Source organism: Cervus elaphus, chromosome 30, assembly GCF_910594005.1.
Source record: "Cervus elaphus chromosome 30, mCerEla1.1, whole genome shotgun sequence".
Lineage (NCBI taxonomy): Eukaryota > Metazoa > Chordata > Mammalia > Artiodactyla > Cervidae > Cervus > Cervus elaphus.
The window spans coordinates 43684687-43707751 of NC_057844.1; the positions used below are offsets into that span (position 1 = coordinate 43684687).

The 23065-nt window shown below is 35.5% G+C and overlaps 1 protein-coding gene across 2 annotated transcripts in view; it reads right to left on the bottom strand.

The window, feature by feature from the left end:
• The window catches only part of KLHL1 (kelch like family member 1), a 481321-nt gene that overhangs the window by 129467 nt on the left and 328789 nt on the right, over nucleotides 1–23065 (bottom strand). For both annotated transcript variants that reach the window (XM_043892336.1, XM_043892337.1), the window contains one exon: nucleotides 7506–7692. In XM_043892336.1, the coding sequence (XP_043748271.1) occupies nucleotides 7506–7692 (187 nt within the window). The remainder of the gene's footprint in view (nucleotides 1–7505; nucleotides 7693–23065) is intronic.

The following is a 23065-nucleotide window of genomic DNA, read 5'->3' on the forward strand; positions in this document are numbered from 1 at the left end:
TTCTATTTTATTTCCTGACATAATTTAATACTTTGAAGTAGACATTATTTTCACTTTAGAGATGTGGAGGTTACATGTGAGTATGTATTATAAAATTTCTGAATACTCAGAAGCTATCTAACTTTGTTATCTAACAATGTTAACTTTGTAAACACGTAAAAAGTGGGAAAATGTCAGGTCTGCTAATAGCTTAATTCTAAACAAAATCCTTATTCTCCAAAAAGTACAGGGCATAAAACAAGTAAAACAATCTATGGAGAAAAAATCAAGGTACAAAAGAACATAGAACATGGAACTCTGCTCAATGTTATGTCCCAGCCTAGATGGGAGGGCAGTTTGGGGGAGAAAGGATACACGTATCCTTCGCTGTTCACCTGAAACTACCACAACATTGTTAATTGGCTGTGCCCCAATGCAAAATTAAATTTGTTTTTAATTTATTTAAATTCAAAAATTTAAATATATATATATATATTTTGAAAAAAAAAGATGCAAAAGGAAAAGAAAGACTCTGATTTTTAGAGAATAGAAGAGGTGACAGAGTGCACTCTAATTAAAATACCAGTAAATCTGGTCAAATTGCAATGCAGTTTTTGCTTTACTGGACATAATGCAAGGAAAAAAACTCCAAGGAAATCTGGAGTTGAATAATTGAAGAACAGTGAGGTGAAACCTGGCATAGACATTGCTGAGTACAAAAGCCTGCATTTCCTTGGAGCAGCTGTCTTCACCTATGATAGGATCTAAAACATTTGCTTTGGGCCTAACATGAGGAGGGGGGATGAATGATCCAGAGATTTCGCATCAAGCCCAGGTCTGTCTAGTCAAAGCTATGATTTTTCCAGTAGCCACGTATAGATGTGAGAGTAGGATAAAGAAACCTGGATAGTTGGATAGAGTATGGATAAAGAAAGCTGAGCACTGAAGAACTGGTGCTTTTGAACTGTGGTGTTGGAGAAGACTCCTGAGAGTTCCTTGGACTGCAAGGATATCAAACCAGTCAACCCTAAAGGAAATCAGTTCCGAATATTCACTGGAAGGACTGAAGCTGAAGCTGAAACTCCAATACTGTGGCAATCTGATGTAAAGAAATGACTTATTGGAAAAGACTCTGATGCTGGGAAAGCGTGAAGGCAGGAGGAGAAGGGGATGACAGAGAATGAGATGGTTGGATGGCATCACCAACTCAATGGTCATGAGTTTGAGCAAGCTCTGGGAATTGGTGACAGACAGGGAAGCCTGGTGTGCAGCAGCCCATGGGGTTGCAAAGAGTCAGACATGACTGAGTGAATGAACTGAACTGATGAGATTCAAGAACTGAGTCAGAGTTCTTGGTTAGAGCTGACTCATGCATGCTGGAGGAAAGTGTGAAAGGATTTTAATCTAAAATGGAACCAGAAAATATGAAATGGAGAATCTCAATGCATGCACCCTCAGGAAGATGACACAAGAACTCAGAGACTCATTTCTCACAAATGCCTAATTTAAAACCCAAAGCTTACCAGTGACCATCTTCCAAGAATCTCTTACTATCCTTAAGACAATAAACTAACTTCTTGGACTCTGCCCTCTTTGCACTCCTTGCCCATAAATACAGCCCACTCCAAATCCTCAATGGGCTAGCTTGTAGTTTCCTAGAGATTGCATTTCCCAAATTGCAATAACTGTACTATTCCAGTGTAAGCTCAATTTCTGATATTTCTCAGTTTACATCTGTGTTTAGGTTGATACATCTCCAATTAGGACCCTGAATACTCCACAGAGTAATGGAATTAACTGTAATTTCAAAATAATCATACCCAACAATCAAGGTATAACACTGATATAAATGTCAGAAATAACAATCAACAGACTTAGACTCTGAAGCTTTTAGAAATTAGTTACTAGCTACAGGATAAAAAATAAACCTATGAACTATTTAAAGTAACAATAGATGAAATTAAAAAAAAAACAAACAAGTAAGATGGGAACATCATCATATATATTTCAAAAAAATTCAAAGAGAAGTTCCAGAAATGCACCATGTTGAAATCATCAAGCCAAATTCACAAGGGCCTCTGCTGCTAACTATGATGCTTTAGTTTGCATCAGATGAACTATCTCCACAAAAGTAACTATAAGGCAACAGTCTTCAAACAAAAAATTTAGCTGTTTAAAGACATTAGAGACTAAAAAAGATTGTTAACACTTAGGAGGACAAATCCAAAATAGAAGCGATGTGCACTGAACTGAGTCTAACATTCTTTGCCGTTTCCCCCCCTCTGCTGCTGCTGCTTCTTTGCTTCAGGCATGTCTGACTCTGTGCAACCCTATGGATTGCAGCGTGCCAGGCTCCTCTGTCCATGGGATTCTCTAGGTAAGGGTACTAGAGTGAGTTTCCATGCCCTCCTTCAGAGCATAAAACCACGGTCGCCTTCATTACAGACAGATTATTTACCATTGAGACCCATCAGAAGTGACTGATTCAGAGGCAGTGCTATTTAATCGAGAGCCCTTGAAGTACTTGCTGGTCCTGGGTTCTTGGCAACCTTGGCGGGCTGTTGTTCTAGCTGTTTAGCTGTTGTGTCTGACTTTTTGTGACTGCATGGGCTATAGCCTTGTAGGCTCCTCTGTCCATGGGATTTCCCAGGCAAGAATACTGGAGCGGGTTGCCATTTCCTTCTCTAGAGGATCTTCCCTTCTCAGGGATTGAACCCCCATCTCCTGAATTGACAGTTGAATTCTTTACCACTGAGCCACCAGCGGAGCCCTTGTGGGGCTGGGGAGACACTAACTGTAGCCCAGGGCAACCAAAGTAGTCAGGATTTTAGACTCAGAGAAAAACATGAAAAGCCATCATTGCTTGTCTTCTGGGCATTTGCTAATTTGTAAGATACACAAGGAAAGACAGAAATTCGGGCAGAAAATGGAAGCTAAAATGCTAAAAATTAGATAGAACTGGTTCCTCTGAGATGAAAATAAAATGGCACATAGGACCGGCCAAAGACTAATGACCTTTCTATAAATAATGAAGGCAAACCAGGAGTAGGGCAGCCCTCACAGATACTACATCTTAATCACAAATCACTCAATGCTTGTTTGGAAGACAGTATTTTGATATTACCTAAGTGTCTTCCAAAAAGGAAATAAATTATCTTTGAAAGGACATAAGGTTTTCCATAGCCTGCTTTTGTTCTCATATATGATATTCATCATTTGCTCAGAAATTGTTAGGTATGCTATGCTACCTACTAGATGTTTACAGTAAACTTGTAAGATATTTAAATTATTCCTTATAAAATGCACAAAATGAGTAAAGCACCTCATAAGTTATTTCTATTGAATTTTATACCATGTGTTATAGGCAATTAGTTCAAGAAATTAAATTAAAATATGTAATAATTGAAAAAATAGAAACTAATGTCAGTCTTCATTATTACATTTAATGAATAAATACATGAAGAATTAGAAATACAAAAAGAAAAATTCAGTCCCATTATTATTATTGGATGGCATCACTGACTCAGTGGATGTGAGTTTAAGCAAGCTCAGGAAGTTGGTAATGGACAGGGAAGCCTGGCATCTGCAGTCCATGGAGTCTCAAAGAGTCGAACATGGCTGAATGACTGAACTGAAATATGCTCTAAATTAGGCTTCCCTGGTGTCTCAGATGGTAAAGAATCTGACTACAATGCTCGATTGATCCCTGGGTCAAGAAGATCCCCTGGAGAATCGAATGGCTACCCGCTCCAGTATTCTTGCCTAGAGAATTCCACGGACAGAGGAGCCTGGGAGGCTACAGTCCATGGGGTCGCAAAGAGTGGAACACGAATGAGTGACTAACATTTTCACTTTATTATATTTTTAAAGATATATTCTTCAGTATATTACAGTTATGGCAGCGAATCAATTATACTTTCTAAGACATATTGCTAACTTCATTTATGTCTTGATTCTTTTCTCTCAAATGAATTATATGATTCCCAATTCTTGAACGTTGTTTGTATTGGTGCAAAAGGCATTTGAAAGTGAAAGTGAAAGTTTCTCAGTCCTGTCCAACTCTTTGTGACCCCATGGACTGAGACCCTATGTCCATCACCAACTTCTGGAGCTTGCTCTGGAGCTTGCTTCTAGAATTCTCCAGGCCAGAATACTGGAGTGGGTAGCTTTTCCCTTCTCCAAGGGGATCGTCCCAACCCAGGGGTCGAACCCAGGTCTCCTGCACTGCAGATGTATTCTTTATCAGCTGAGCCCCAAGAAGCCCAATACATAATGCTATTCATATAAATGCCATTATATGAATATCTTGTTGTCCTAGCTTCACTTGTGTGTCACATCACTATTAAGTCATAGAATCCCTATAGTCTATGCCCCCAAAGTTTCTAGATGGCTTGACCTTAGTCTATAATGTGATGAGGAAAGTCGGCACAGTGTGCTACAGAGTTTTCTGATGTCCTCTTTGGCGCTAATCAAACATGTTGGAATTCCTTGTATTTAGCCTCTTTACATTTAATCACTGTAGTTGCTACAGAAACACACTCTAGTATTAAGAAAGGGTAAATTAGATCGAGATTTTAAGTGATATTCCTAATCATCTGATTAAATAGTCATCTGATTGCAAAGGCTACTTTCTACACTTGGAACATCACTTTCGATGATGTCTAGATTTCAAATCAGAATCTATCTTGCTAAGCCTTTCCCTGAAGTGCACTGTGTCTTTCCTCCACTACCATGCTGGTTTTACTTCTCCGCTGGCTATATTTCAGCCAGAAAGGATTTCTCTTTGGTTTTGAAGATGTCATGCTTCTCTAGCTGTAAATCTTCACATCTGATGTAGCTCTAGTCTAGAATTTGCCACCAAGCCTATTCTACCATTCTAATAATGTTCTAAGCTAATGTCTAATTATCCTTTAGACCAGCTAAGAATAGCAACAATGAACACTTTCTCTGTACTTCTCTACTTTCCTAGACTAGACTAGGTTAGCACCCAGGCATTATAGATATTGTACTCACAAATTCATTCTTCTCAAGCTCATTTTATTCACAAATATTTTGTTTACTGTTCACTTTCCCAGATTAACTTGGTAGCTCTGTGAGGTAGGGGTGCATGTGTGCATGCTCAGTCACTTCAGTTGTGTCTGACTCTGTGAGACCCCATGGACTATAAACCCAGCAGGCTCCTCTGTCCATGGGATTCTCCAGGCAAGAATACTGGACTGGGTTGCCATTTTCTCCTCCAAGGGACCTTCCCAACCGAAGGATGGAGCCTGCCTTTCTTGTGTCTCCTGCATTGGCAGGTGGGTTTTTTACCAGTAACTCCACATGAGAAGCCCGTGAGGTAGGGGTAGTAATTCATAATGTTCAACATGGTACACAAGTTCTTAACACAGAGCCTGGAACAAAATAGATGTGCAGGAAAATGCATCATTGTAGGATGCATGTACTTCCATGTGAATATAAGAAGAAAGGAAGGGAAAGGAGAGAAAAATGCTCTGAATTTTTGCAATGTCTACAGAAAATCTACAGGGGTTGTACTCATAGCTTATCAATGCTCTAGAATATCACCTGAATCCCAGTAATTATAGAACTGAAGAGGAACTCAGTAAAATGTTTATATAGCCTTATAAGGCACAATATAAATATGTAAAAAATTCTGACAAACACACTAAGTATTCTAGATCATTGTATTCTAAGATATTGTGTCATTATCATTGTATTGCTTTATTTTTCAAATCAGTCATGCAAAATAAAATATAACATTTGCTACATTTTTTCTTTTGATTTCTCTGCCTCTTTTTACAATTTCCTTTTCCTCATTATCTTTCAAGAAATCACAATTTTAAGATAAAATCGTAATGCTCATTTAGAGATAACACAAGTTAATAAGGTTTAGAAAACACTTTTTAAGCAGTAAAAGCATGATGCAAATACAATGATTACCTTGAAAATGTCCTAGTTGTTTAAATCTCCTGAAACATTGGCTTCTCTAAGTTTCTGCTATGGCAGGAAAGCTAGGTTCTCTGAGGTTTGGTATTAAGTGTCAGCTTTTTATCTAAGTTATGGGATATATTTAACATCCAATTCCTAGAGGGTTGTGGATATGGTAAGAATTCCTAAAGGTTCTGTCAATTTTTTTTTTCCTGTTTTATCTCTGACTTAATCAGATTAATCTCTGACTTAATCTGACTAATTTTTAATAAGCACTTTGTTTTATTACACTCTTTTAATCCTTTGGACCAGTGATCCCCAACCTTTTTGGCACCAGGGACTGATTTTGTGAACCAGGATTGGGGGAATGGTTTGGGAATGATGGCAAACAGCTTAACTCAGTGTAATCCCTGTACTCATATTTCTTTATGCTATGGCAATTGTATTTAAAGTCACTAAATTTTAAAATTTAAATTAGCCATGTCTTTTGGCTAATTAATAGGATAATGATTTTTATATTGATGCTAATTTTTATATTGATGTTAATCATTTACTGCTTAATCCTAGCCACAGGCTTGCCTGATTCAATCACTGTTCTTTTTTTATTTTTAAAGGAAATGTGCAGATGTACAAATGGAATTGATCTTATATGAGCATTCTTTCTGTAGAATGCAGTGCTCTTTAAAAGCAAATATCATAAATTTGAACTTAAATTGTTATATACATGTATAAAATCACTGCCCATTTATCAAATCTGAGACTTACTATAAAGTGTACCTGCTTCTGTTTTAAGAAATGAAAAAAGTATTTCATGTGGAAAAAAGAAAATTAAACTTGAAAATGACACCTGCCAAGTCAGTACCCTCAATGATAATTGTCTGTTTTTCCAGCTTCTGTGCGTGTGTCCGTGCTGTCACTTCAGTCGTGTCTGACTTTTTGTAACCCTGTGAATGGTAGCCCACCGAGCTCTCTGGCCCGGGATTCTGCAGGCAGAATATTGGAGTGGGTTGCCATGCCCTCCTCCAGGGGATCTTCCTAACCCAGGAATGGAACCCACTTCTCTATGTCTCCTGCATTGGCAGGCGGGTTCTTTACCACCGTGCTTCCTGGGAAGCCCTCTGGCTTCGGTAAGACATTCTAAATTCTTCAAAAGCAGAGACTCTCTTTTTCATAAATGTTACTCTCAGCAAGCATAGGGCTGACACATTGCACTTCGAAATAGAAATACATTTTACTTTACTTAGACTAGAAGAGAATATAAATTACTTACTTAGAATAGAAATACATTTTTCAAGATATCCAACAAATCATTTGGTCTGTGTTTTGTAAGTAAGTGCTTTCAATCTTTTTATTTTATTCCATATGAAATCTTGTACATAATTCAAAGAGATTAAAGATTTAAAGATGATAAACAGAAGCAGCAACTACAGATTGAAAAAAAGGAAAAATGAGGCATCATAATTTTTTCCTAAAACTAAAATTTTAATGAATAAAGGTAAGTTTCTGTGAAGTTTGTTGGTATTATGCAGATTACAATAGTAAATTCATGTTATGGTATGATGCCAGGTGTATATTATTAAAGATCTGGAACTAAATACCTTTGTTGTTATCCATGCCTCCCACAGCATACAGAGTTCCAACTGTAGACTTTCTAGGTTTAGTTCTTGGACTTTGCATTAAAGTTCTTCTTTCTGGCAACAGATGGTACTTCATTGCTTCTAGAATCAGCTTTTGACATTCCAGATCATTCTTAAATAATGCATGGTTTTCTAGGTCTGCCAATATCTGTGAATAATACACATTCATGTTAATAATGCTTTTTATAGTATGAGCATAAGATATCTAATTAGAAAATTAGAAGCTTAGTACCTTTGATATTGCCCTTATACTGACAGGGATGCAAAATATAATAAGAATTGATTACACTGAGGAATAAATATGAGTAAAATGCATGGCTAAGGAAAACAGAAAAGATATTTTTGATTCCATATTATTTATTATTATTTGGCCATTCAGAGTACAAAGAAACTTTTAAATATCACTTTTCAGTTTAATTTCCTTTTTATAAAATCTGTTCATAAATCAAATATAGTTGCCTTTTTGGCCATAAACATTTCTGGTAAAGTAGATTAAAAAAAATTATTCAATAAATTAGCCCCTAACAAACCTATCATGAGTATTCACATACTTTAATGTATTCCAAGCATACTTTAAAGCTTTTAAAGTTTTAAAAGGTATAATACTTTAAGATGTTCAAGCATAGTTTAAATCCCTTTCAAATTAAAATGATTCAATAAAAATAGAAAATTATACTCATAACACCTTTTTAATTATGCAAATCTTTGAAAAACTATACTTCAGGCAAAGTTATAGTTTCCAATAATGAAACTAAAATAAACAAATAAAAATTACCAAAAATCCAACACCTAAGGGAGACCAGAACTTTATGCTATAGTATTCCTCTTTTCTTTAACTATAAAAAGTTATCATCTCCACAAATTCTTTTTCTGTACATTTCTTTGAATATATCCAAAGTGTCTTTTACTTTCCTCTTTCTCTGTCCTTCTTTGCATTTTCTTTTTCCTTGACCCTTTTAGTATCATATTCTCTTTTTTTGTTCATGAAACTTATTTTATTTCAAGAGAGTTAAATATGTCACACGGATTTAGAAAACGTGTAAGTAGAAACTTTGACAATGACTCACTGATCTTTTCTTCTGATTGGTAAGACACTGTACCACATTGGTACATAAATGTTTACTGAGTGACTAAGTTAATAAATGATGACAACATATAATTTAGGAATTGATTTGAACCATAATCAAATAAATTTATTTAACTATTATATAAACTACTGTTGGGAGTATAAGAGAGAACACAAAAACATAGCAGGTGCTTGATTATTCTCCAATTTAAAAATGGTGCTATGAAGTAAAAAAAACAAAAAAGAAGAAGAAGTATTAGAGTTACTAGGTGCTTTGGAATATACAAAGGAAGATGTTTAATTAGAGTCTTGCTTGTACTTTTCTTCTCATATACTAAAACTTTGTTGCCTTCCTACCCGTTTCTTAAGGGACTACTATTTTGCTTGTAAAATATTAATAAATAGAAACATTAATGAAATAGATTTGAGGAAATAGAGGGGAAATCGTTTCTCTGGGACAATAGCAGAGCCCAACAGGAAGAAAAAAGATTCTTGTTTCCTGGCAAGGAGTCAAACCATGAAAAGCCAGGAATAAACTCATTTGTTTGCTTAAGGGAATCGTTATAGTTTTTAAAATTCAATAAAATGATATATACATTAGTGATAAAGTTGAAGGTAAAAGCACTGACCTTATCATCTATTTGAATAACTAAATGCACATCTATTTCTAAATACACATGCAAAGTATATTAGATTTATTTCAACATTTTTATAAATTTAAAATTATAAAAGAAAATGGAAGGAATTCTGTAAAAATGAAGTATCAGAGGACAGTCAACTCTGAGTGCCTAGGTTTAAAATACGTTTGAGTAATAATTTCAAATGGGAAATGAATTTCTTAATGTTGATAGATATATCCATAAAAACATTATATATACTATTTATTTCAAAGTATGTCCTAGAACTTGAAAAAGAATACCTATATATTTATAACGGAATTGCTTTGCTATGCACCTGAAACAGACACAACATTGTTAGTTGATTATACTCCAATTAAAAAAAAAACAAAAACCTAAATGTCAATTAAAAAAAAAAAAAGAACTCCTTATAGCCAGAACTTAGACCTCAGACTCCCTAGAACTCACTTCATGTGTGGTTGCCCACTTGGTTTTGAGTAAGGCTTGTATTAAGTTTCAAATCTCCATTTATGGACTGACTTCTCCAGATCTCTTCAATGCCCAAAGGCCTCACCTATCTGCACATATCACAAATGATTCAGAAATAGAGATGAAGCCAACAGATTAAAAACTTTACACAGAGGGCTTGGCAAGAAGATCAGCTGTTAGAGAGTAAAGTTGGTTTTGGTTTAATTCACCTCTGCTTCATTCTCTCTCCAACTATCCAGGCCACACGTCCTAGGGCTTCTGAGTAACAGGGCCGACGCTTCCCTGGACACCCTTCAGCCCATCATGAGGCTGACACCAATCACACCCGCCAACATCTCCCCGTTTTGATTCTCGGTTCCACCTCCAAATGTAAACTGTCTAACCTGATGAATTAAAATTACCTAAATTATCTAAAAGTGAGAAAGCCTTGCTCAGGAAACACATGGTTTCTTTAACTCTGGCCTTTTCAAGAAAATACACCTGTTTTTCTTGTTTCTTTAAATAAATATCAGCTCATAGCAAGTCCAAAGGGGAAAGGAAAAAAAAAATGACCTGAAACATATAGAAAATGAACTTAAAATTTGTACTTTATTTCTAAAAAAATGACCAAGATATTCTGTACTTAAATGATACTTTCCATTTTATTAACAAATCATTCTGTAAAATTTCTTAACTTTGGTGTACTCAACCAGTTGACAATATTCTTTATTTTGAAAGAAGTTAAATTCTTCTTAATCACTGTACTGTTTTCAAACTGTTTCAAACTATAACTTGTAAATATTTCTTGCTTATGGGTACTATATCACTTGGGTCTGTATTTCATATTCCATGACAACTGTTTTTAGGATTATTCCATTCCAAACTCAGGTCCAAATTGAGAGTAATAGGTAGCTAAGCTGTTTCCTAAACTTGAGCTATCTTTAGATTTTCTGAAATGGTTCAAGATTAAGACAAATTTTGCTCCTTGCTATGCAATAAAAGTTACTTTTTTGCATTTTTAAATGTTTGAGAAACTTAAACGACTCTGACATTTCCTTTACTCTGTCCCACTGAGAAAAATATACCAATATGTTGCAATAATTGTCTACTACTTTGAAACACACTCATGTTTATATACCAGAATTTTTACAGTAGTTATCTATAAATCAGAGTTTATTCTTAGGATATTATATACAAATACTATTTCCAGTCAAAGATAATCTAATATAATTTAGTTTACAAAAAAGTGTCCTTGGAACTTTCTCAGTATCTTTACTGTTAGTATGTTTTTACACTTAAGGTAACCAATAACTATGTCCTTATAAATTAATTGTATATAAATCTCAAGAAAAAAACAAAAATCCCATCATGTACAAAATAAAGTTTTAGAATATTTTATTATGTAGAAGATATGCCAGAAATAAAGCATCCTGACTTAATATGAAGGATACAATAGGGTATATTAATAATTAACATTGTGTGAAATACTAAGAGGTTGATCCATCCAAGGATCCACATGAGCTAGGCAGCTACTTTGCAAATATGATCTACCTCCCTATAATTTTGGTCATTTTCCTTTGTGAGTAAATAATAACCAGCAAGTTTTAATGTAACCCTATAGCTGCCGAAGATAACTGGATTAATAAACATCCAGGCAAATTTCATGTGTGATACTCAGAATTGATTAATATTAAAAACTAGAATAATGCATTCATTAATAACTAGAGTACTCAATAGTAGCTCAGTTAGAAAGTTCCAGTTGCCAGATATGCTATAAACTTTTAATTAGAATAAAGATGCTCTCTGCAAGTGTTATATTAAAACATTATTGCTTTATTTTTCTTGGCTCAAAGTTTCACTGACTTTATCACTGAAAAAAGAAATAGTTATTAAAACATTATTTCTTTCAAATGACCATTACATTTGTTATTAAAATACAAATAATTTTATTGTTAAAGTTTGAGAAATTGAACCTCATATTTAGCAACATAAAAATATTTAATATGTTTTAATCTGCATTCTTATACATAAATACTAACTCAAGCTGCATTTTCCAAAATTATTTATATGAATTTATTTGAAATGCTTGCCATAAATTAGGAATTATGATTCTGAAAATATTATTCCATTAAAATGAAATGTATTATTCAAGTATCTAGATTTGCACTTTTTTTCCAACCTCTAAATAAGAAAATATTCAAAAAATTGTCTCATTTCTGTATAACTTATAACTTAATGTTTCAAAGAAAATACCCTCTTGGCTAGAATCTTTGTCATGATTCTCTGCACTAACTTGCAAGTATGAGTGCTACCTTAAATTATAACATTTCATCATGATGGTGGTTTAGTCGCTAAGTCCTGGCTGACTCTTGAGACCCCATGGACTGTAGCCTGCCGGGCTTCTCTGTCCATGGGATTCTCCAGGCAAGAATACTGGAGTGGCTTGCCAATGCCTTCTCCAGGGGATCTTACCAACCAAGAAATCAAACCTGGGTCTCCTGCATTGCAGGCAGGTTCTTAACTGACTGAGCTATGAGGGAAGACCCAACATTTCATCATAAGCAAACAAAGTCAAATGCACAAATTATTTGTGCTCTACAACCTACTTTTACTACACAGAGAGCATACAACTCTAATTTTTCAGTAAATCAGAAAATATCTACATTACAGAAGTATGCATTATATCTAGACTTAGAATATAAAATAAAGATATTAGAGAAATATAAATTATAGCAACACTTTTCTATAATGTTAGTGGCTGGAAGTAAAAACAACTATATTAAAAGGTATTCTTTAAGTAAGAGTAACATGGTATTGAAAAACACAGTAACCAACAGAATCTGTAGAAAGCATTGCAAATACATCTTTCCGTACCTTCTGACTAAAGATCCATTGGAAAATGGAATGCAATATTGAATAAACAAAGAAAGATAAATTTGCACTTATTGTGGACCAAAGAATGTATTAACTCTTCTAACACTATATCCTTGGGCTATCAAGTTATGAGCTTTCTTACATTCATAAGAAAGTGACAAAATTTCATATATCTCATATTATTTCACAGTACTTGAAACTCACTTTGTTATTAGGTGTTGTGCTAAAATAATCAACTCACAGAATTTGAAACTATGAAACAAAGTTGATTCCTATTAGAAGTGACTGTCCCTACAGAACAAATGACAGCTTCATATATGGTCTTTCAAGTTTTCTGCTTGACAAAATAAATAAGAAAAGTCATAAAATATTATCATATTCCATAAACTACAGGAAAAAATCATTTTTACTTCAATGTCTTATAAATAGAGGATGCAAATAAAATACTTTTTAAAAAAAATTTTTATGTGGTTTATTTATCTAAGATATTCTACAAGGAAACAATGATTTGGCAGTCACACTGAGAGTGACCTTGAACCTTGAGCCTCTTTGAGAGTGAGTGGAAAGTGCTGGTCAAAGGAGAGACTTTATTTATCACAGAACTTTGTGACATCACAATAAATAAACAGGGTTCATAGGTGAGCTCATAGATAGGGCTGTCCCACCTCTCAAGGGAAACCATAAGTTGGTTCATGCCTAGAGAAGTTTTCTATATATTTCCAACCTATTTGATAGATTTTCAAAAACAGAGAGAGAGGAAAATGGACAAACAGGCTCAAACATTGCTTCACTGATTTTCGTAGTCCTTCATCAATTACTTCAGTATCTGCTTGTGACTGAAACAGCCTAAGCTTGTGCAAGAAAACTAGATCAACCGTGGCCAGAACATCTGCCTGCAGACTAAAAGAAACTCATCTATGTAAGCAGCTAGACCTGCGTGTTTCACCTAAAATCCCATTAACATTAGATGAAAAGATTTTAACAAAGCATAGAATCATGAAATTTTAAGAAAATGAAATATCTTCTAGTTCTTTCCACTGACATACCAATGATTCTGAATAAAATATGAGGCTATTATTTTTATTTTTAATAAAGTGAGGAAAGTAGACATAACAGAACTTTTTATGTTCTCTTTCAGTGCTATCATGTCAAAATGAAAACACAAATTACCAACATGCTAAAACTTACATCTGATATATCCAAATGATACATTTGAATGACTCCTGCTCAAGTATTTGGAAGAAACCATTTACAAAATGAGAAACAGTTGCATTAATTTTATTCTGAACACAGAAATACTTGATTGCCTTCAGATGAGAAGTAATTGGCTAAGCTGACAGTACAAATAGACAAGAATAATGACATAATCAAAAGAAGCAGAGCTCATAAAAATTAACTCAAATGATAGTTCCTGTTAGTGATAAGTGAAAATAGGTTTCATGCATTCATAATTTAGTATTAACATGCATTTATTTAACATGGGTTTGCATTTCGAAGGTGGTTTGAAAGGTCAGCATTTCTAAGGCTAAAAGAAGCAATCCTGGGTCCTGTGTGCATTCCACTTTCATCCTGAAAATTTTTATTGCATCCTATGTAGGCTCCAGACATTGCATTCATTCATACATTCATTTAGTCAATAGTTCGCACCTATTTATTTAGTGCATGTTATGTGCCGGGTGCTATAATTCAGCTCCTGGATATCTGCAGCTTCTCTTATTACCAATCTATTCTACTCAAGCCCACCCTTCTCCCCACTCCTTAGAACACTTTCATTAATTTACTCATATCTAGGTTATATTCAAAACCTCCTTTAATTTCTTATTGTTTGCAAGACATTATTCAATAGCCTCAGACTAGCAAGCCATAAATTTTATAATATAACTCCATTTTAGCTATTCAGCCACTTTCTCTAATACCTTAGGGCTCATTATTCTGTATTTCATAATTTGGTTCTTCTGATCTCTTCCTGTCATCTGAATATATTATGGCTTTAGAAAGCAGTGATATAATGTCTTTACCTCTGATGCTTTCATTAAAATATTACTCAATCTTCAGAATCTAGTTTAAGTCCTATTACTTCCATGAGGATTTACCTAATTACTCAGGCCACAGGTGACACAATTTGTTTTTAATTGGTCATATTAGGCTTTAATCAATTGCCATCTATGTAGTTGCTGAAAGGCTTCATAGTCATACTGACTCATAAACTTATAGAAAATCAAGAAAAATGTGTGGCATCTCTTCTCAGGTATGATTAACAGGGTTACAAGCTCCTACTAACTGTTCAATAGCTATTTAAGTGATTGATAATTTACTGTAATTATCTATTAATTTATTTTAAATAATATCTTCAGTACTGAAATTTGAAAATATACAGAACACAGGCCAAAATATATTCAATATCACATCTCAAATTACTTGCATGTTAATCCTCTTCACAAATACTTATGGTCTTTCAGAAATATCTTTGCTTATCAACCAACCAAACATATACTTCTAAATGATTTATCCCAGATCCATGCTTATTTCCAGTCATAAAAATGAAAGTTGCTCAGTTGTGTCTGACTCTTTGCAACCCCACGGATTATACAGTCCATGGAATTCTCCAGGCCAGAATACTGGAGTAGGTAGCTGTTCCCTTCGCCAGGGAATCTTCCCAACCCAGGTCTCCCTCATTGCAGGTGGACCCTTTACCAGCTGAACCATGAGGGAAGCCCAAGAATGCTAGAGTGGGTAGCCTATCCCTTCTCAAGCAGATCTTCCCGACCCAGGAATTGAACCCGGGGTCTCCTGCATTGCAGGCAGATTCTTTTCCAATTTAGCTGTCAGGGAAGCCCTCTTTCCAATCATGGCTAATAGTAGAATTCTATTACACAAATACTTTTGGATCTTGGACATTATGGTATGGTTATTTTAACTCAATTAAGAAGCATAACTTGAATGTTCCACTGATAATTCAAATCATACATTTATATCTGAACTTGCTCTTTCTTATTATCATTTTCCCTCCTATGGCTTATGTCTTCTACTTTTCATTGGTGGTACAGGGTATGTATTTTTGTATTTGTACTTATGTTTTAAGCCATTTCTATTTAATCTGATTCCAACTAATTTGGAAAATATGTATCAATTAATAAATACTCCTCAAATTTTTCTTCCTGTCTGTGATAGTAGATCCACTGGCAATTCTATTTAGCAAGGTTTCTTATTTTCTCAGTCAACTCCACATCCACAGCATCATCAAACAATGTACATTACTGCAATATTGCCTAAAACCCTTCCATTTAACTATTCTCTTTCCAAAAGTCATGTTACTGGTAGACATTCTTATTAGTTCTTTTCTGAATTTCTGAGAACGATTCATAATTTGAATTTTTGTATATGGTACAAGCAATCATATACAGAATTCATGGTACTCCCACATACTGTCCTAAAATATATATATTCAAAATGTATTGTCTTGCTATCTTATTTTAATTTCTTACAACTGAAAGTATTTCCTACTGTAATCTATGTACCTAGTTCAAGCTCATTATACCTCTACCAACCTTCTACCTTGACAAGGTACTAAAATCATAATCTGATTTCAAACCTGTGTTAAGTAGAATGCTCCTGAAATAATAAAATTAATTGTGATCTTCAGTGTTATCCTGGAATTCTGTAAACTTTCTAATAAGAAATTTCTCTGACTGAAGAGGTAACACAGACTAACCATAGCTAACAAGTGCAGTCCACTAAGGGTTATTCTCAAATAGCCTTCCTTGGCAGGGCTGTTACAGCAGTTGGCCTACACCCTATATTCAGAAGCAACAACTACCATAAGAGACTGCATTCATTTATTGTCTGGAAAACTGGATTCCCCAATTTCAATAACAGGAGCCTAGTATTAAATTTTTGTTATGAGCTAGCCCTAACTCAATTTTCTTTAAACAAGAACCTTTTTTACTTTCTCTCACACTAATTATAAGGTAGCAGTCAGTATTTCACTTTCCTCATTTCACTAAGAGAAGATGGAGAAAGAATTTTAATCACAGCATATTTGCAGACTCCCAGCTTTCTTTAGATTTGCTCTGATCAAAGCCCGACATACCTCTTTTGATCATCATCAGTGAAATAAGTCCCTGTGAAAACATCAAGGTGGATACATCTTGCAAGTCAATAAGGGATTTAAATAATTCTCCCAAGTAAAGCTAATTCCACTGGGAATACACTCTGTCTGTAGAGTTTCTAAAGTTTGGGTATGAAATGAGTGGTTCAAACATCCTGATTGAACAAACTTCAGGGATAGGGAAGATAGATGCTTATTAATCTTACTACTAAAGGCATTAAAATAATTGAAATGTGTCAAATCCCATGCCAGACATTTGGTGTATAATGCTTAACTTAATTTATAATAGAATTTGTATTATAATGGAATAACCTATACTATAATTTATAATATACAATATAATGTAGCATATGGCCATTATTTTCCAGTGCTTATGGTTAAGCAAGTGTGTTAAGCTGACAAATTTTTATCCAACAGTCCAGTTTTCAGTCAGTTGACTTTTTCAAAACAGTAATCATTAGACTATTTACTCTTCTGTTTTTTACAGATAACCCTCTGGGACTTGCATGACAGTGGCATGTCATTGCAAAAAATTACATTAATCATTTTAATGTGCAGATACATGCTGGAAGAGAATTGTTTAAAGTGATATTCACCAGATTCAGCAATTCCACTTCTGGGAATTTTTCCAAATGAAGTGAAAACACTAACTTGAAAAGATATCTGCACCCACATTTTCATTGCAGCATTATCTACAATAGCCAAGAAATGGAAGAAACGTAAGCATTCATTGGTAGATGAATGGATGAGGAAAAGGTGAGATATATATATATATATATATATTCTCTCTCTCTCTCACATATATGTATATATATTTGCTGTTGTCCTTTAGTCACTAAATCATGTCTGACTCTTTTGCAATTCCAAGGACTGTAGCCTGCCTCCTCTATGGGACTTCCCAAGCAAGAATACTGGAGTGGGTAGCCATTTCCTCCTCCAGGGGATCTTTCTGACCCAGGGATTGAACCCGTGTCTGTGTCTTTTGCATTGGTAGGCAGATTCTTTACCCCTGAGCCACCTAGGAAATCCCACATATATATATATCACCTTTTACTCATCCTCTGAATTCTGCCAAGAGACGGCACCGGTCATAGCAAACACCCTTTTCAACAACACAAGAGACAATATTACACATGGACATCACTGAATGGTCAATACAAAAATCAAATTGATTACAGTATTTGTAGCCAAAGATGGAGAAGCTGTGTACAGTCAACAAAAACAAGACCTGGAGCTGACTGTGGCTTAGATCATCAGCTTTTCATAGCAAAATAATACAGGTCCAAATTAAAGAAAGTGGGAAAAACCATTAGGCCAGCCAGTTATTACTTAAATCCCCTATGAATATGCAGTAGACATGAGGAATAGATTCAAGGAATTAGATCTAGTAAACAATGGACCTGCAGAACTGTGGATAGAAGTCCATAATGTTGTACAGGAGGCAGCGAACAAGTCCATCTCAAAGGAAAAGAAAAGGAGGAAGGCAAAGTGGTTATCTGAAGAGGGTTTACAAGTAGATGAAGAAAGAAGAGAAGCAAAAAGCAAGGGAGAAAGGGAAATATTCAGTTCAGTTCAGTACAGTCACTCAGTTGTGTCTGACTCTTTGTGACTCCATGGACTGCAGCATGACAGGCTTCCCTGTCCATCATGAACTCCCGGAGTTTACTCAAACTCAACTAAATGCAGAGTTCCAGAGAATAGTGATACCATTCCTTAGGCAGGTTGATAGGGAGTTTCCATGGGCCCAGTCACATAGTCACTCATGTTTTGGAATTTATGGCCAATTACCCACAACAGAAGCAAGACTGGGAAACTGGTTAATCGCTAATAAAGGAGCCATAGAAACAGGCTCCTTGATATTGTCAGGAAGACCAAACTTCCTCACAAGATCTAAGGAAACAAACTGACCTAATCTTAACTGTCCAATCCTATACAATAGTTATTTTTAGTAACAGGTCAAAAAGTATATAATAAGATGTCTTAAAGGCTGAAGACAGGACTCTCCCTATCATCATATTAAAAACTCTCCCTCTTCTGGTGTCTATACCAGAGAGGTCTCTATTACTTCTTAACTCTAAATAAAGCTGTTACTCTGCTGCAAAGACATGAGCAACTGCGTTCCTCTGGTCCTGGAGTGAAGTCTTTGCTTCAGAGTCTATGAACCCATAGCCACATCAAACATTGCCAAACAATAGCAAGAAGACACAAGAAGGACTTCTTCAATGAACAGTGCAAAGAAATAGAGGAAAATAACAGAAAGGGAAAGACTAGAGATCTCTTCAGGAAAATTGAAAATATCAAGGGAACATTTCACCCAAAGATGGGCACAATAAAGGACAGAAATGGTAGACCTAGTAGAAACAGAAGAGCTCAAGAAGAGACAGAAAGAATACATAGAAGAACTATACAAAAAAGATCCAAATGAGCCTGATAACCACAATGATGTGGCCAGCCATCCAGAGCCAGGAATTCTGGAGTATTAAGTCAAGTGTGATGGTAGGAAGCACTGTTATCAACAGAGCTAGTGGATGTGATGGAATTCCAGTAGAGCTATTTAAAATCCTAAGAGATGCCACTACCAAAGTGCTGCACTCAATATGTCAGCAAATCTGGAAAACCCAGCAGTGGACACAGGACTGGAAAAGTCAATCCTAATCCCAGTTCCCAGGAAGGGGAGTACTAAAGAATGCTCAAACCAGTGGACAATTGCACTCATCTCCCATGCTAGTAAGCTCATGCTCATAATCTTGCATGCTAGGCTGCAACATGAAATGAACCAAGAAATCCCAGATGCCCAAACTGGGTTTAGAAAAGGCAGAGGAACCAGAGATCAAATTGCCAACATTCACTGGATCATAGAGAAAGCAAGGGAATTCTGTAAAAGCATCTACTACTGTTTCATTGATACACTAAAGCCTTTGAATATGTGGATCATAACAAACTGTGGAAAACTCTTAAAGAGATGGGAATACCAGACCACCTAACCTGTCTCCTGAGAAACTTGCATCTGGGTCAAGAAGCAACAGTTACAACTCTGTATGGGAGAACTGATTGGTGCATGATTGAGAAAGGAGTACAAGGCTATTTGTTGTCACCCTGTTTATTTAACTTATACACTGTGCACATCATGAGAAATACCAGGGGGGTGATTTAAAATCTGAAATCAAAATTGGTGGGAGAAATATCGACAACCTCAGATACGGGGATGATACCACTCTTATGGAAGAGAGTGAAGAGGAACTAAAGAATCTCTTGATGAAGGTGAAGGAAGAGAGTGAAAAGTCTGGTTTAAAACTAATATTAAAAACAAAAAACAAAACAAAACTTAAATCATGACATCTGGCTCCATCATTTCATGTCAAATAGAAGGGAAAAAAGCAGAAGTAGTGACAGATTTCCTCTTATTGGGCTCTAAAATCACTGCAGATGGTAACTGCAACCTTGAAATCAGAAGATGGTTGCTTCTGGCAGGAACCCTAGACAGTGTGTTGAAAAGCAAATATATCACTTTGCTGACTAAAGGTCCACATAGTCAAGGCTATGATCTTTCCAGTGGTCACATATGGATGTGAGAGTTGGACCATAAAGAAGGCTGAACAGCAAAGAATGGATACCTTTGAACTGTGGTGCCAGGGAAGACTCTTGAGAGTCCCTTGGACAGCAAAGAGATCAAACTAGTCAATCTTAAAGGAAATCAACCCTGAATACTCAATGGAAGGACTGATGCTGAATCTGAAACTTCAATATTTTGGTCACCTGATGGGAATAGTTGACTCATTAGAAAAGACCCTGATGCTGGGAAGGATTGAAGGCAGAAGGTGAAGAGGGCATCAGAGGATGAGATGGCTGGCTGGCATCACCAATGCAATAGACATGAACTTGGACAAACTCCAGGAGATGGTGAGGGACAGGGAGGCCTTGTGTGCTGCAGTCCAGGGGCTGTGAAGAATCAGATACGACTGGGTGACTGAACAACAACAAGTGTATATGTATACACACATAGCCTTTAAAAAGAAGAAAACTCTGCTATTTATGACAAATGGATGGACCTTGAGAGCATTAGGTTAAGAGAAATAAGTCAGATGGAGAATAAAGAGATATACTATATGATCCCAATTATATGTAAGTCTAAATAACACACATACAAACAAAAAATGAACGCATAGGTCCAAATTACTTATGGTGGTTTCCAAGGCACAGGGGAAGGTGGAGACATGGAGGAAGGTGAACAAAAGGTACAAGCTTCCAGTTATGAAATAATTAATTCCTTGTAACAGTAAGGCTATAACTAAAACATCTTTACTCTTAGTAAAAGGATGTAATGTAAAGCATGATGACTATAGTTAATAACACTCTATCATATATTTGAAAGTTTACAATCCATCAGGACCCAGACCACAGTGGGTGGAAAGAAGCATCTCTATCATTGTAAAGAAATATAGTCATCCTCCTTCAACAGGCACCATCAATGGAAGAAAGAAGATTGGTGTGAGACCTCGTGAGAGGGAAGAGACTGCCCCCAACAAGAACTTCAAACTTCCAATTTACTGAATAGTCACCTGGAAGTTGTAGTTAATGAACCATATAATTTTTGTAACTTTTCTAAATACTAAGTATAAATTATTCTGCCATCAGGAGGAATAGAAGCTTAAAAACAAGATGACATCAGTTATAAAAATTAAATGACTTCTCTCTTTGTAGAAATGTGAGTTAAATTGATTGCTTCTGACATCCAGGAGAGGCCATTTAATTAACTGATGCAATAAGCACTCATCATGTTCACACTGTTTTAGAGACTCTTAGGAACATAATCATAAATAGAATTATTTTCTGAACTGCAAGGTATCATAATTAACAAAGAAAAAGAAATGCAGCAGTAAGAATATAACTAAACTCTTTTAAACTCTTTAGTAAAAGGTTACTAACAGATATAGAAACAAAGTACTCTAGGAAACAGGAAGATGCAAGGAGTCAGTAGCTATGTGGGAAAGAAATATTTGCAACCATAGGTCTTCCTTAAACTGAATCAATAAGGATAGATACCTCATTGCCAGGCATGAAAAAGAGTGAAAGATGTTTCACTAAGAAAACCCATAGACCAGAGGAATGAAAGGAAATCATGTATAATATCTTATTTACTGAGATGTTATGCTTTATAAAACACACCTCCTCTACCTCTCCCCCATCTCTTTTCTCTCATCTTTTTCTCTATTTCTATTTCACTCATCTACCCATTTATCCATCCACTCACTTTAATCCTTATATCTGAAGTTATATAAACATATAACCCGAACATAGTATTGCATTCTCTCATTCTACCTTTCAGATCCAAAAGACAATACTTTTAATTTGAGCTTAAAAATAGATCCTGAATATATTCACTACTACCATCCTGGGACAGTCTCTCACCATCATCACCTGGAGTATTTTAATACCTCCTAACTACTAAATCTGCTTCCAGATTTCCGTGTTAGTGTTGATTATTTGTCATTTGCTTTCCCATTATTCATTTTGCATTATTACGCCCTTTTCAGTTCCTTACAATACTGAACCTTCTGAAAATATATTGCCTTGCTCCTTTCAGACTTGCTCTTGTTTGGGTCCAACCAGTGGGATTTACAAGCAGAAAGGTGTAAATAAAGATGAGAACATGTCTTCTCTACTTCCTGTGTGATGTGGCTATGTCTTTATGAGGAAAGTTAAAGTAGGGGAGCCTCTCTGCCATAGCCCCAGTCTCTCTGGACTTTGTAATAAGGTTTCCTCCATCATCCCCATAATTCAAGGCCTCTGAGTCCTCAATATCCTTTGGTCATTTCTTCAAAACTGGCCACATCTTTGTAAGTAGTGACTTTATTAATATCTTTTCATAAGAATCATCATATTGACTATTTCTCTACTATATATTTATTTTTCAGACATTAACTAGAACAATTCTTTAAAAATCTAGTTACTCTCTACTTTTGAATCCATTGAAATGTCTCCATAATAAAAATTAAGAAAAAAAATAATGCATGTGTGTTCTTCACTTAAAATCCTACAGTATTTTTCTTATTAATTGATTTAAAAGTTAAAATATGTATGACTCACTATAAGCCCTATATTATCACTTTCTGGTCACTGCTGACTTCATCTTCTGCGGCCCTGGTACCTTGTCCAAAGAACGCTAGTTATCTTGCCTCTTTGTTGCTGTTGTTCGGTCTCTGACTTTCTGGGACCTCATGGACTGTAGCACACCAAACTCCTCTATTCTATGCTATCTCATGGAGTTTGCTCAAATTCATGTCCATTGAGTCTGTGATGTCATCCAACCATCTCATCCTCTGTCATCCCCTTCTCCTCCCACCTTCAATCTTTCCCAGCATCAGGGTCTTTTCAGATGTCAGTTCTT